General features: G+C 41.7%; 1 protein-coding gene across 1 annotated transcript; it reads right to left on the bottom strand.

The window, feature by feature from the left end:
* Nucleotides 1-2852: 2852 nt before the first annotated feature.
* Nucleotides 2853-3731, bottom strand: LOC125829339 (uncharacterized). The gene is made up of 2 exons (XM_049508576.1): nucleotides 3469-3731; nucleotides 2853-3360 (listed from the first exon to the last, which is right to left on the bottom strand). The coding sequence occupies exons 1-2, from the start codon at nucleotides 3729-3731 to the stop codon at nucleotides 2853-2855; spliced, it is 771 nt and encodes a 256-aa protein (XP_049364533.1).
* Between the last annotated feature and the right edge of the window lie 10168 nt (nucleotides 3732-13899).

Raw genomic sequence — 13899 nt, 5'->3', positions numbered from 1 at the left:
TCTCCATCATTACTTTTCGGCGACATAGTCGTCCTTCACCGTTAGGAGATGCAGTTTGCCGATATTCCTCCTGTTTTAGGCTCAATGGTCCGTAAATTAAGGCGATCCAGGGGTTTCTTGGCGATCCGCCGAGTTATCTTGGCTATCATCAGGTTTGTTTTTTTTTCCTCTCTCTTTTTTAGTTTGTGTTGTCCTTCTTGCCTATTAATGTCCTAGCTTTGTTTCTCAAACCTATAACGACCCGAGAGCACCCCTTAACCGTTACATGCATATTCGACCTCTCGGTGCTAGAAAATACTCCCCCACGGAATTTGGACATTCATTTCATTCATTCATTTAGGGATAAAGATTGCTACTAAGTACTCTCATCTCAACTCACGAAGGAGTACTCATGCTAACCCAACATTCATTCATTTAGGGACAAGGATTGCTACTAAGTACTCTCATCTTAACTCACGAAAGAATACCCATCCTAACCCTCATTAATTTATTAAGGAAACTCTTGGATTCAAAGAAAACTTTTCATCTAGGAACCCCATTCATTTAAAAGAGTACTTTAGGAGACTATCCTCACAATAGACCCAACTTTCATTCATTAGCATTAACTCCCATTCTTTTCATTCATCCTTCACTAGGTGTGAGAGTAGGTAAACATAGTCTATCCTAACCTCACTTTCATTATAAGTCATTCAAAGAAGACAACAACCAAGCATAACACATAAAGTCTCTACACAAGGTCACCTTTCATGCTCTTAGACCATACACAAATTTACATCATATCACATTACCTTCACATAATCAACATTACTAAAAAAACAACCATCCAACTTTGCCTACAAGGCCATGATCACAACATGCTTATAAAGTAAACACCTCCCCACTTTCAAAGGGATCAAACCTTACAATTCTAACATCTACAACATATATATATATATATATATATATATATATAAGATACTAGAATCAATAATCTATTCACAACTTCATCAGCATCATAAACCTTAGGTCACAATTGCCTATTCAAGGCCAACATCTAATGTAACACAATTGACCATCAATTCCTCATAATTCAATATAGAACAATACATAAATCAATAGCCCATAACAATCTACACATTAATATCACATTATTAGCTCATAATCAATAGACCCACTTTAGACCCAAATATTAGGGTTTCAAGATATGCAAGGGTTCATGGAGTTTTTGACCTTAAAACTATAAATACTAACTTAAATCATCATTTGAAATACTTTCATGCAAGAACCCAATCTTAGAATTGAAGTTGGGGATTTTAGTGTTTTTGAAAAACATTGAAATCTCTTTGATTCGGCTCTTTGATTGAAAGGAGAATCAAAGATAAAATGCCCATACCTTTGTGATTAATATCCTTAGGAATTTGAAGAGAAATCAGTAGGAACCCACCCCCTAGCTTGAATCTTCATCAATGGCTTCCATGGAGTTCTAGAGAGAGAATTTATTTCAGAGGAAAGGTTCAATTTGAAGAATGGGGTCTTATTCGAGGTCTGGGGTTTTAACCACTTAAAATGCCCTAAATTAGGTAGAAAAACCGATTATAATAATTCCCCAAAGTACCCAAACTACTCCTCACTTAGTTGGACCTTTTAAACAAGTCAAACTTGAGTTCTATTTTCGCAGATTTCGTCGGGGCACAGGTCCGCGACGCGGAGATGTTCCCACAAGTTTTTGGAAATTAAATTTTGAGACAGTAGAGTCTGCGACACGTCCTCGATGCGGACCAAACTTTTGGCCCTTGGTGGAGCTAGTCCGCGACGCGGACATGCTCCCTCAATGAGCGTTTTGCAAGTTTCCTTGGCAGCTTGTTTGGTCAAGGTTGGGGTCCTCCTCGGGGACCCTTAGGTTGGTCCCGGGGCGTCGTACTTGAACGTTTTGACCCTAAAGACATTTATTAAGACACTAGGGTCACCTCCACTGATTTTAGACTCTAAACAACACATAAAAACATGAACAACATACTAGAACACACCAACACGTAAAAGACTAGTTTCCGAACGTCCTGGTCGTCCCTTGACGTTTGACTTCCAAACTCTTTAAAACTGACTAAAAAGGCTATTCTTCATTATTTTAACAAGTTATTAATTCATAAACCCATATGAGGCTCTACTTTATCATACTTCATTTTGGGGGGTGTTACAATATCCTCCACTTAGGAACATTCGTCCTCGAATTACACTAAAATACTTCCGAGAACTCAATGACCCAACTAGCAGCTCACAACAAGCATGTAATATCATTACTACAACACACATCAAGGAGGAAACATCAACTCCATATAAAAGCATTACAACAAAACTTTCATGCAATTCAAGGAAGTAGGAATAACATCTACCACTCAATATGCACAAAACTAACTATTTCTCATTTCTTTGGAGGAACTTCCTTCTCCATAGCATAACATGCTCATTACAACATTTATAGGCTCACCATACAATTTCTCTCAAGAGCATAATCATGCAACATCAAGATCACATCAGGCATGCTCAACTAGGCATCTTATGGAGCAATTTAAACAATTTTTCATAAATGCATATAAATCATGAGGGACATAATCAAGAAAACTCATTTATTTATTTAAAGAAGAATTCAACTAAAATATGCACATCATAAGGAGAATATGGATACTCAATTCACATAAGACTCCAACATGCAACATGCTACTAAGAACTCTTTGTTTCAAGCTTGAATTAGAATAGAAGGAAAATATAAGGATATCAACAACCTTACTACTCAAATCATCATCCCCCACTTGGGGTAAACCCATCTAAGGTTATCATCAAACAACAAGGAAAATTGACTTACCTTCATTTGTTCCTTAATCCTTGTTAGCTTGAAGCATATAGAAACGGTTCTTCTTAGGAGCATTTGGATCCGGGCCATCATGAGCAATTTGATTGATCTCTTTCCCTTTTACCTTAAGGGTAGGGCAATCTCTCATCTTATGACCCTTACTCCCACATCCAAAGTATCCATCTATACCAGCAAGACACTTGCCCAAATGTTGCTTTCCACAAGTAGCACACCTAGGCCTCTCAAAAGTAGAACCACCTCCATTCCCTCTTTGAGGTTTAGGGTTAGACACCCTATCATTGTTGACAATTAAAGAATCTTGGTTATAGAACCTCTTCTTAGACCTAGATTGGTTTTGTTCATCCGGCCTAGCCCTTTGGATATCTCTATTCATCTTCCTAAGCTTCGTCTCCTCAAGTTGTTGAGCATAAACCATAAGCCTAGAGATATCCATATCATGATGGAGCATAGCCGTACGACATTCTTCTTCAACCAAACCGAAAACCCCCATCACAAACTTATTCACTCTAGCCCTAGAATTTTTTACCAAGGTAGGAGCATACTTAGAGAGTTAGGTAAACTTGAGAGAGTATTCCTTCACACTCATATTCCCTTGACGTAGGTTCATGAACTCAACCAACTTTTGCTCTCTCAACTCTAAGGGGAAAAACCTATCAAGAAAGGCCATCTTAAACACTCCCCAATCTATTGGGTCAGCCACTATGGGTCTCTCATCCCTCCATTGCTCAAACCACACTTGAGCTACATCCTTGAGTTGGTAGGAAGCCAACTCCGCCTCCTCCCTAGGAGTCACTCCCATTGCATCCACAATCTTAAACACCTCATCTATAAAGTTTTGTGGGTCCTCATCTACCTTAGAACCAAAGAAGGTAGGAGGGTTCATCCTTGTGAAATCCTTTACCCTAAGGCCATAACACTCTCAATAGCATTCACCCTAGCATTCACCCTAGGCGCCACATCTCTATTTGCTTGAGTAGTCATGGCACGGGCTAGGGAGAGAAAAGCCTCTCTAATCTCCCCATTAGTCATATCCGAGGGAACCACCGGAACCACATTCTCTTGCCTACCTAAAGGAGCTTGGCCACCTTGCATTCCTTGGGGAGGAACTCCCTCATCATCTATCTCCTCTTCCGCTCCCTTCCGATTAGCCCTCGTATTCATATCCTGTAAACACAAGAGACAGATTAGGAAAAGGTCACTTGTAGACCAAACTCTAAGGCACGACATCAAGAATAATGAAAGAAAGTGACACTTCTATCATCCTATAGCCTCTTGCTCATAGATGTGTCACGACTCACACCGATGAACAAGACTCTACTAGACGTGGCTTTCGAGACTTTGAACCTAAAAGTAATCTTTAAAACCTTATGCTCTGATACCAAGTTTGTAACGACCCGAGAGCACCCCCTAGCCGTTAAATGCGTATTCGACCTCTCGGAGGTCTTATACATGCCTTAACATTCATTCATCGCATAGATCATAAAAATCACTAAGAATTTAAAACTTTTATTCAATAAAACCATAAGACTTCAAGAGTCATCAACATTTGAAAACACCAATACGCAAGCGGAACTACTATGTCTCTTTAGCCAATCTTAGACAAGAACTTAAAACATACTAAGGGACACAACCCTTTAAAAATGATATGAAACTTAAGTGTCTATTACAATGACTAAAAAACTTCTAAACATAGTCCTCGAATCTTGAGGACATACCAAAGACTTGGAAGAGTGAAGCAATCCAAGCAACTCCAAAGCACAATCTCCTCCTAGTTACCACAACCTACACTTGTAGTAAAATAGAAGAAATGGGTTAGTACAACACACGTACTAAGTATGAGGATATGCAAAACATGCTAAAAAGGACATTTGTGAGGAAGTTATGCTTTCATGCCATTTTGATAAAATCTCATGAACATCAACATAATAGGCACCTTACAAGTCACAACCAACAATACAAATTCATATGCTTCACAATACCTCATAAAACATACATAACCCATTTACCTTTACCTTCTTGCGTTGGACCTCAACCTTAAGTAATCCTTAAGCAATACCTTTGTGCAATGTATGGGCAACGTCCCATACCATTACCCACACTAAGGCACCACCTTAAGGTCACACAAAGTGCACTTACCATGCATACCTCAACCTTCACCAATTAGTCACATGAGACTTATAAGCACATAAGCCAACAAGTCGCTTCATAAAACTAGAGCACTCATCAAATGTCATCCCAAGACTCACCTAAGTAAGACATGGTGAAGCAGCCCATACTACCTCTCTATACCACACCCAAGTGATCCTTAAGGCTACACAAGACAAGCTCCATTCACATCTCAACATAAACCGCTGATTCAACTTAATGCATTTAGACAACTTCATTCACTAATGACATAAGATCATCACATACATTCAATTCAACATAAGCACTTACATTCAATTCATTATGACTCACTTTCACATTAGCATGCTCAAAGACCAACACTTTCATTAATTAGCCCAAAGATACTCATTCATGCATTATCATTACTAAGACACACCAAGATCTCCCTTAAATGTCTACTTGTGCAATGTCTAGCTGATGTCCCATTCCACCACCTATCCTAAGTAGTACACCCTTAAGATACCCTAGTTCATTCATTCATTAATGTGGGGGAAGAGCCTTAACCGACATAGACCATGGAGCTTGACATGGAATCTGATACGCTCAAATTACACCTCCGTAAAGAAGTATAAGCGATCGTTATCAAGTAAAGAACCCAACTTTTAGGTTGGGATTGATCCCACGAGGAAAATGGTTTAGACTTTACTTTAACCAACAATTATATTCAATTAGCCAAAGTACTTCCAGAAACAAGAAATAAAAAGAGGGGGATTTGTGAAACAAATTGTAAGAATTCAGTAAGTAATCAATAAACAAAAGTTCAATCTCGGTTGTTATCAAGATGAGAAAATTAACTAGGGTAGACGTGTTCCCCACAAGCTCATAACGCAGTACTCCTAGTAATCACAATCCTTTCCTAGTGTGTTACATGCAAAGTGATAAGTTAAGTATCTCTAAATCCTTGATCCGGCATCTAGAGAATTTCACCCCGTACCTTGATCCGGCTACGTGTGTATAATTTACTAACCCTTACCTTTACCTCATATTAGACATCATAATCGATGTTTGGCTTAGTTATTACTTCGCACCAATCGATACTAGCCTATTAGATAGTATCACACTAAATCTATGTTGATAATTCTTTTCTTGTTGATTACCTCATTGATCCGGCAAGTAGCAACAAGGCGAATTCTAATGCGTGCACTCGTTAAAAAGACTTTTAAACGAAAGAATTATCAATGCATGCAAAACACTATTCAAGGATTACTTATTTACTATTCATACTTTGTTAATCGCTCATAGTTCCCACAACCCTAGTTGTGGATTTAGTTACCCATATTAGCAACAACACAATTCATAATATTAGATGAAGAAATCATGAATTTACGTAATGAGAATAATAAACCTAGAATTTCAACTTGAATTGCAAAGCCAAAATCTTCAAAACGAATGTAGGAAATCAATAATTGCTAGGGTTGCAACTTAATCTCCAAAGTCACAAGGTAAAAATAGAATAATAATGTCTACCCCTAAAAACGAGGTTTACATGCCCTATTTATAGAAAACAAATCCTAAATTAAAAGGGAAACATATTAAGGAAAGTTTGTTCAGGTACGTGTCTTCAATCCACGAGACTGACTTATGGACCGTCGATGGATCTACGGTCCGTAAGTCCCTTCCGTCAGCTAGGACTTAGAAAATATTTTCGCTTCCAAAAATCAGCTTCTCTGAAGCAAACGACGGACTAGCAGTACGGACCGTAGATTGATCTACGGTCCGTCAATCCCCTCCGTAGCTCCACACTTAGAATCTTCAAAAATCAGGTACTGGAACCCTCGCAGTATCACTCTACGGATCAACAGTACGGTCCGTAGATCAATCTACGGACCGTCAATGGACACCGTGGTTCCACACTTGGTCAGATTTCCCTGATTTGTCCTCAATACCATGCCTGCTGATCTATGGTCATCACCTACGGACCGTGAATGGACCTACGGTCCGTAGATCACCTCCGTGAATGCCATGTTTCTGCATTTCTTTCAGCTGTCTCTATACTTCCGCGCATGAACATCTTTCATGCAAAACATGATAAAAACACATAAAAACCAATATTAAAAGGCCCTAGACACACACAACTTGTAAGTGAAATGTATTAGAAATACCGTAAACTCACGGCGCACTACAACTCTAAACGACACTTGTATAGAAGCAAGCATTTTCGGCCCAAGCAACACATGGCTCTCTACCCCCCTCATTTTTCAGATGCAACTTCGTTCTCTTAGACTCGACAAGCTAATCCATGCAGATCAGATCATGACACAGATCAACCAACTGACACACAACAACCATCTTCTCACTGTCACCAAGGTACCAACTTTCCGACAATGTAACTAGTGCCCTTACTTCAAACGAAATCCCCTTTTCACAAAAATTGAATGTCATTCATGGTACAAGGATTTATTAAACACTCACGCTCAGAAGTAATTTCAAATACAATTAGTGCTTACTGCCATAAGCTTGCCCTTATTTTCGCTGCTTAGACTCTCCAAACTAGACTCTAGGATCACTATAGGACTTTATTAGCTTGTAACATAGGCTCAGGGTCAGGTGTGGTACATTTGGGTACTGCTTAGTGACTTTCTACCCTCCTTGACATTACACTAGGCTTTTAACCTCTTTTTGCCCTATTTTTGTCATACTATCACTTTACCTTCTTTCCCTTAATTTTCTTCAACCACGGATGTGACTTTAGACTTTGTAGCTCATTTTACTTTTATTTTTCCTTTAGCTTTCAACAAGTCACATCCATTCCTCACGCTTTTTTTGTTTTGTTTTTTTTTCATCACTCTTTTCATACCCATTTTTCTTTCAGTTTCCTCTTTCATAGCCACCCTCAACTTATGGATTTTCCGTTAGTTGAGGTGCACAATACCCGATGTCGGGTTAGGGCCAAGATTGAGGTTACTTTTTACATTAGCCACCCTCAACTTAGGCTTTTAGCCTGAGTTGAAGTGCACATGTCCAAGGAGAGACCGGGGCCAACATAGTAGATTATGGGAAGGTGAGTTCGGGGTTTTAGAAAGGAATGGTTTATTTTTAGGCTCAAAGTTGGATCAAAGGGAACAATTATTTCATTTGGTTGAATCCTTCTAGGCAATTTGCAGACTTTTTAGAACAATGGCCCATGATCACTTCCTAACCTCTAGATTGAATTGTCTTAGCAGGACTAACCGGGCAAGTTCTAGTTTTGCACAAAACCGTTTGAACAGTCAACGATTCTCACCCACTTTTGGCACATAGTTTCATCATCAGATTATCAGATTACCCAGTTCAAGTTTCAGCTCTAGTCATGCCATCGAGTCGATTGTTACTATGTCATACTCAGAACCAACACAATCAACTAATCGTAGCCTACAACTTCTAGCATACATCCCAAAATCTGACAGGTATCATTTTTCATAAGCCATTATGCTTCATTCTGTATCATGCTTCTACACATACAATCCTAAGACATGCCGGTTCAACAAAAATTAAACAGTCCCTTGGGGAAAAAGAACACAGGCAAGAAAACCCCAATAGAGGATTCATGAGTTAGGTTATTCAGATTCCACCCTATCACTCACAATCCATTTAGCCCACCCCTAACAAAAAATAGATGCAGTTGTCCCCAATGCATACATAAACATTAAAAGAAAATGGATTGGGTGAAGCAAACCTGTGGCGCAAAGCGCCGGCGAATCATCAACAAGCAGGGGGGTCCGGTTTCCCGAAACCCGCTGGAACAATAGTGGGGGCACCCTCAGTAGTGCCCACATCAACAATCATAGCACCCTCAGTAGTGCTCTCTAACAATCTCACCGCACTATGAGTGGTGCTCACCACGTCCCTCAAAATAGGCTGAACCTCTGCAACTGGGGCAGAGCTCGATGCCCCTGCAACTCTCTCACGCACCCTCTGCTGGCGCAACTCTTCGTCTACAATCGAAGCCCTCCTAGTTGCCTTCTTCTGCCGACGCTGTCTCTTGTGAGCTTTCTCTTCCTCCGTGCGATGAGAACAGTGCCGCTTGCCTTTGGTATGTGTCGGTGCAGGCCCCTCCTCGGCAGTCCCACTGAATAGAGCATCCAGCCAGTGCAGTAGGAGCAACCTGAGTCTCAACTGAAGGTGCAGCAAGAATGGCATCAACGTCAGTCCGGAGGCTGGCTACGTCAGCCTGCAAAGTAGATAGGTCTATGTCCGAAGCTGATCTCTCGAGGACTCACAACTCAAAGGCATCAAGGTTCTTATTAACAGCCTGGACCTTCCGATCCATCATCCCCTCCATCATGCGCTCCATCCTAGCCTCAGACTCGGCTATCGACTTTTGCATCCACGACTGGATGTGATGCAACAGTGTGGCCATCTGCGCCTCAAACTTCTGTACTCTGGCCATCGGGAAAATATTAGCTCCTAACTGTGGTGTGGATCAGGAAGAGCTAGGATCCATACTAACTGTCTGAGATGAGGAGCCCGGGACAGTGTCGGTGTGGTCTCGGATCATGGAGTCACCGCCCTGTGCCTGCCCCACTGTGTCTGCAAGATCGGTTCCTAAGGGAGGTACCTCAATCTAGGGCTCTCTGCGAGGTGTTGCCACATTTGCCTTATCTCGAATAAGGCCGATGTCCAATGCCCCTGTAGGGTGGACTAACTTGTCGCAATGCCAGATCGGCACTCCAGAGTCCCTGCACAAATGAAAAATTAGACAGGGGAAGAGGTAGGTGGTGGAGGTCCTGAATGCCCTCTCGTGAATCTCTGCTAGCTGCATGCGGGCAAAGTCAATCTCAACTCCTGCTACCAATGCTGATACCATGACCGCTCTGTCCCAAGTGACTTGATTATTAGCTTTTGTAGGTGACACTCTGTTACGCACCAGCAACCAGAAGAACTTGGCCACAAAATTTTGTGTAGCCTTCCGGATGCCCAACTGTGGAGCGACGACCCATTCTGCATGCTCACCATTTGCAGCAATGTACCTGGCCAACCATAGTAGAACAACCTCTCGCTGCTTAGCATTCCTCTGGAAAGCGCCACTCCGCACGATGTCCTATCTGTAGTCAACTCAGCTGTGTTGAGAGACCAAGAGTGACCCGTAATAGGACCATAGAGAAAGTGTCTGATCGTGGCAGGTGATATGTCCACTGGGCACCCTCGAACCAAAGTGGAAGTGAGCGGATCCTGCGCTAGTGGCTTTGACCGCTTGGAAATGGAACAACGGAGAGTGGCAGCATATGAAGCATAGAACTCCCGCATAATTTCCTCGCTGTACGTCCCTGGGTCTCGAGCCATCTAGTCACACTTGTGAAGGTTAAACAGCCGGTGAATGTCTGGAACAGTATGCAGGCTCCCCGTGAGGACTCTGCGCTCCGCTGAAATTAGTCGGGCCATCTTTTGTTTATCGTTGACCATCTTAGCATCCCGATAGATTTGCCATTGGGCTTCTACACACCACCTATTTAGCTCGCTGGCTACATGAGTGGGGTCATCATTTCGTGGTGCAGGTATGGACTTTGAGCTAGTTGCCTCATAAGACGAGGCAGCTTGGTCATTCTCTCCAGACCCTGTGGATGATTTGGCATTGGACCCTGTAGCATGGGAAAACTCGGATCGTGAAGAGTGGGCAGACTCAGAGCCTGACGGATGGGCAGACTCGGACCCGGACATAGACCCCTCTGAACTGGAACCATCCCCAGTTGGTGACCCGATCATTGTGTGCTCCTCATCAGACTGGGAGACAGTGACTACGTCGGGAAGCACCTTTCGGGGGGTGCCTATGGTGCCTCGAGGTGCAGCGCGAGAAGTCCTAGGGTTGAGAGGCACATATGTTGGATCGGTGTCGGCGTCTGTGTTCTCATCAATTAACCGGAAACTAGGGGCAACAAATTTGGACTTTCCCCGTTTTGAGTAGGTGACCATCTTCTTGGGTGCCATCGTACCTGCGGGAACAATATTAGTGCCAAAACTAACCATACGCAGCAAAAAAAACTTTTAGAATTGGTAACGACCCTCAACTAAGTCCAATGAAAAAATTCAGACAGATGCTACAATGGTCATCCACGGAGGAGACCTACGGTCCGTGGATCTCTTCCGTGGATCAGGGGACCTGTCATATAGGTCGCAGGTGGAAACCACAGAAGTGCAGAACAGTCCGTAGATGGACCTACGGACCGTAGTCCACCTCCGTGGTTTCACACTTGGTGAAATTTTTCATGTGTATCCATTTACGAACCCCATCTACGGTCCGTAGATGGATCTACGTTCCGTAGACGGGGTATCGTGGGTGCCATCTGTGCCAGGTATCATACATTTTTTGCCTTAGTTTTCAACATTAACACAATCTCATAATGCATTTACAACATTAAATTATGCTAGTTCTTCATTCTTAAGATTCCGAATGATTACTATACCAAATAATTTAGACTAGTTGTGGAACCCTAAGTCGAAACTAGCATATAGTTTTACGATCACATAAAATAATGCTACACAATCACTATCTATCATTCCAAGGGCATTGTAATTTTCAAGTTTATCATGCAATTTCATCTAACAATTACCCAAGGTCAAGACCCAACTCCCGATTTTCTATATTCAATCTATGAATCGAAATTCAAAGTGAAGGGAAAGTCTATTACCTTACAAGCAACAAGAAGTGGGGTGATTGCGTGATGATACTAAGCTTAGCAAGACCAATGAGTCACCTCTTTGTTACTTACCAAACACCGGACCCTTTTTGTTAGATTATGGGATGGGTTGTATTTGAAATGGAAGGGAAGTTGGGGAATTATGGAAGGGATGATATTATGGAGGAGTTGTGGAGTGATTTAGGGAGGTTAGGGAATGTTAGAAGCGGTTTTGGGAGTAATGGAGGGAAGGGGAATGGTTTAAAACAAATGGGGTTTTTTAAATGGGGGAATCCGGGTTGGGTCAGACAGCCTGAGGGTATGGACTCCCGAGACCCCGTCTACGGTCCGTAGATCAGGACCGTAGATCACTCATACACTTGAAAATTTAGAAACTTACATGGGATCTACGGGCACCATTTACGGTCCGTTGATGAATTGACGGACCGTCGATTGTGTCCGTAGACTTCTGCACCAGACCATTTTCTGCAGAATTTTCGTGGTGTACCTGCACATGTAGCAACCAATAGGCTATTCTTTTTACATTTACTTGACACTTTTTAGACACGGACCCTATTCTAATTCTAGCCAACACTAATACAAAACTAAAACAACTATCAAATTTGATACATGGAAGAAATCGAACAGCGCAAACTACTAGAGAAAAAACTATATCCTATCGTTGGCTAGATTATACATCTTGGGTTGCCTCCCAAGCAGCGCTTGATTTAACGTCGCAACACGACTCAGGCCTCTTGATTACTCAGACTTTATCAAGATTGTAGGCCTCAATCACTTCTTGCATGGTTTCAACATTTCCCAAATAGATCTTGATCCTTTGCCTGTTTACCATGAACCTTGTTCCATCCTTTTTTTCCAGCTCAACCGCCCCATGGGGGAACAATTTTGTGAGCAAAAATGGTCCGGTCCATTTGGACTTGAGTTTGCCTGGAAACAAGCGCAACCTAGAGTTGAATAGAAGCACAAGATCACCAACCACAAATTCTCACTTTTCAATTCTTTGATCATGATACCTCTTCATCTTCTCTTTGTACAAGGCTGAACTTTCATAAGCTTTTAGGCGAAACTCATCAAGTGTTATCAAGTCATCCATTCTTTGATTAGATGCGGCGCCCCAATCCAAATTTAATTTCTTCATTGCCCACATCGCCTTATGCTCTAGTTCTACTGGTAAATGACAAGACTTCCCATATACAAGTTGGTAAGGAGACATACCTATGGGAGTCTTGTATGTAGTGCGATATGCCCATAGAGCATCATCAAGCTTCTTTGATCAATCCATTCTATTGGCATTTACAGTCTTCGCCAATATCTGTTTGATCTCTCTGTTGGATACTTCAACTTGACCACTAGTCTGTGGATGGTAAAGGGTGGCTACATTGTGGCGGACACCATATTTCTCAAGTAGTACCTTGAACAACTTATTACAAAAGTGAGAACCTCCATTGCTAATAATAGCCCTCGGTGTACCAAATCTGGAGAAGATGTTCTTTTTCAAGAAATCGGTGACACTTTTACCTTCATTGTTGGAGAGCGCAACTGCTTCCATCCACTTCGATACATAGTCAACCGCAACAAGAATATACTTCATCCCATATGAACTCACAAATGGACCCATGAAATCAATGCCCCATACATCAAACAACTCTATCACCAATATAGGATTCATAGGGAGCTCTTGCCTCTTTGAAATCCCTCTTTCACTTTGGCAACGATCACAAGACTTGGCGAAATCATGAGCATCTTGGTGAATGGTAAGCCAGTAGTATCCACATTGCAAAATCTTATGTGCAGTTCGAATACCACTATGATGCCACCAACAGGCGATGAATGGCATGCTTCAAGTACACTCAACATCTCAACCTTGGGCACGCAGCGACGAATAATCCCATCAGCACAACTACGATACAAATAAAGTTCATCCCAAAAGAATTTCTTCACATCATGCATAAACTTTTTCTTTTGGTGAAAAGACAAATCGGGAGGCACAATATCGCTTGCCAAATAATTAGCAAAGTCAGCGAACCAAGGAATCAGATCATGAGAAGTAGCTAATACCTGTTCATCTGGAAAAGCATCATTAATTTCAGCCTTGTCTCCAAGCTTTAGCATAGCCTCTTCCTCTAATCTGGACAAGCGATCGACAACTTGATTTTCGGTTCCCTTTATATATTTTACCACAAAATCAAACTCTTGCAGCAACAGTACCCATCTAATCAATCTTGGTTTTGCATCTTTTTCGCCATCAAATACCTCAATGTAGAGTGGTCA

This window comes from Solanum verrucosum, unplaced genomic scaffold (assembly GCF_900185275.1).
Source record: "Solanum verrucosum unplaced genomic scaffold, falcon-dt-bn FXZP01000157.1, whole genome shotgun sequence".
Classification (NCBI taxonomy): Eukaryota; Viridiplantae; Streptophyta; class Magnoliopsida; order Solanales; family Solanaceae; genus Solanum; species Solanum verrucosum.
This window is presented reverse-complemented; position numbering and strand designations above follow the sequence as displayed.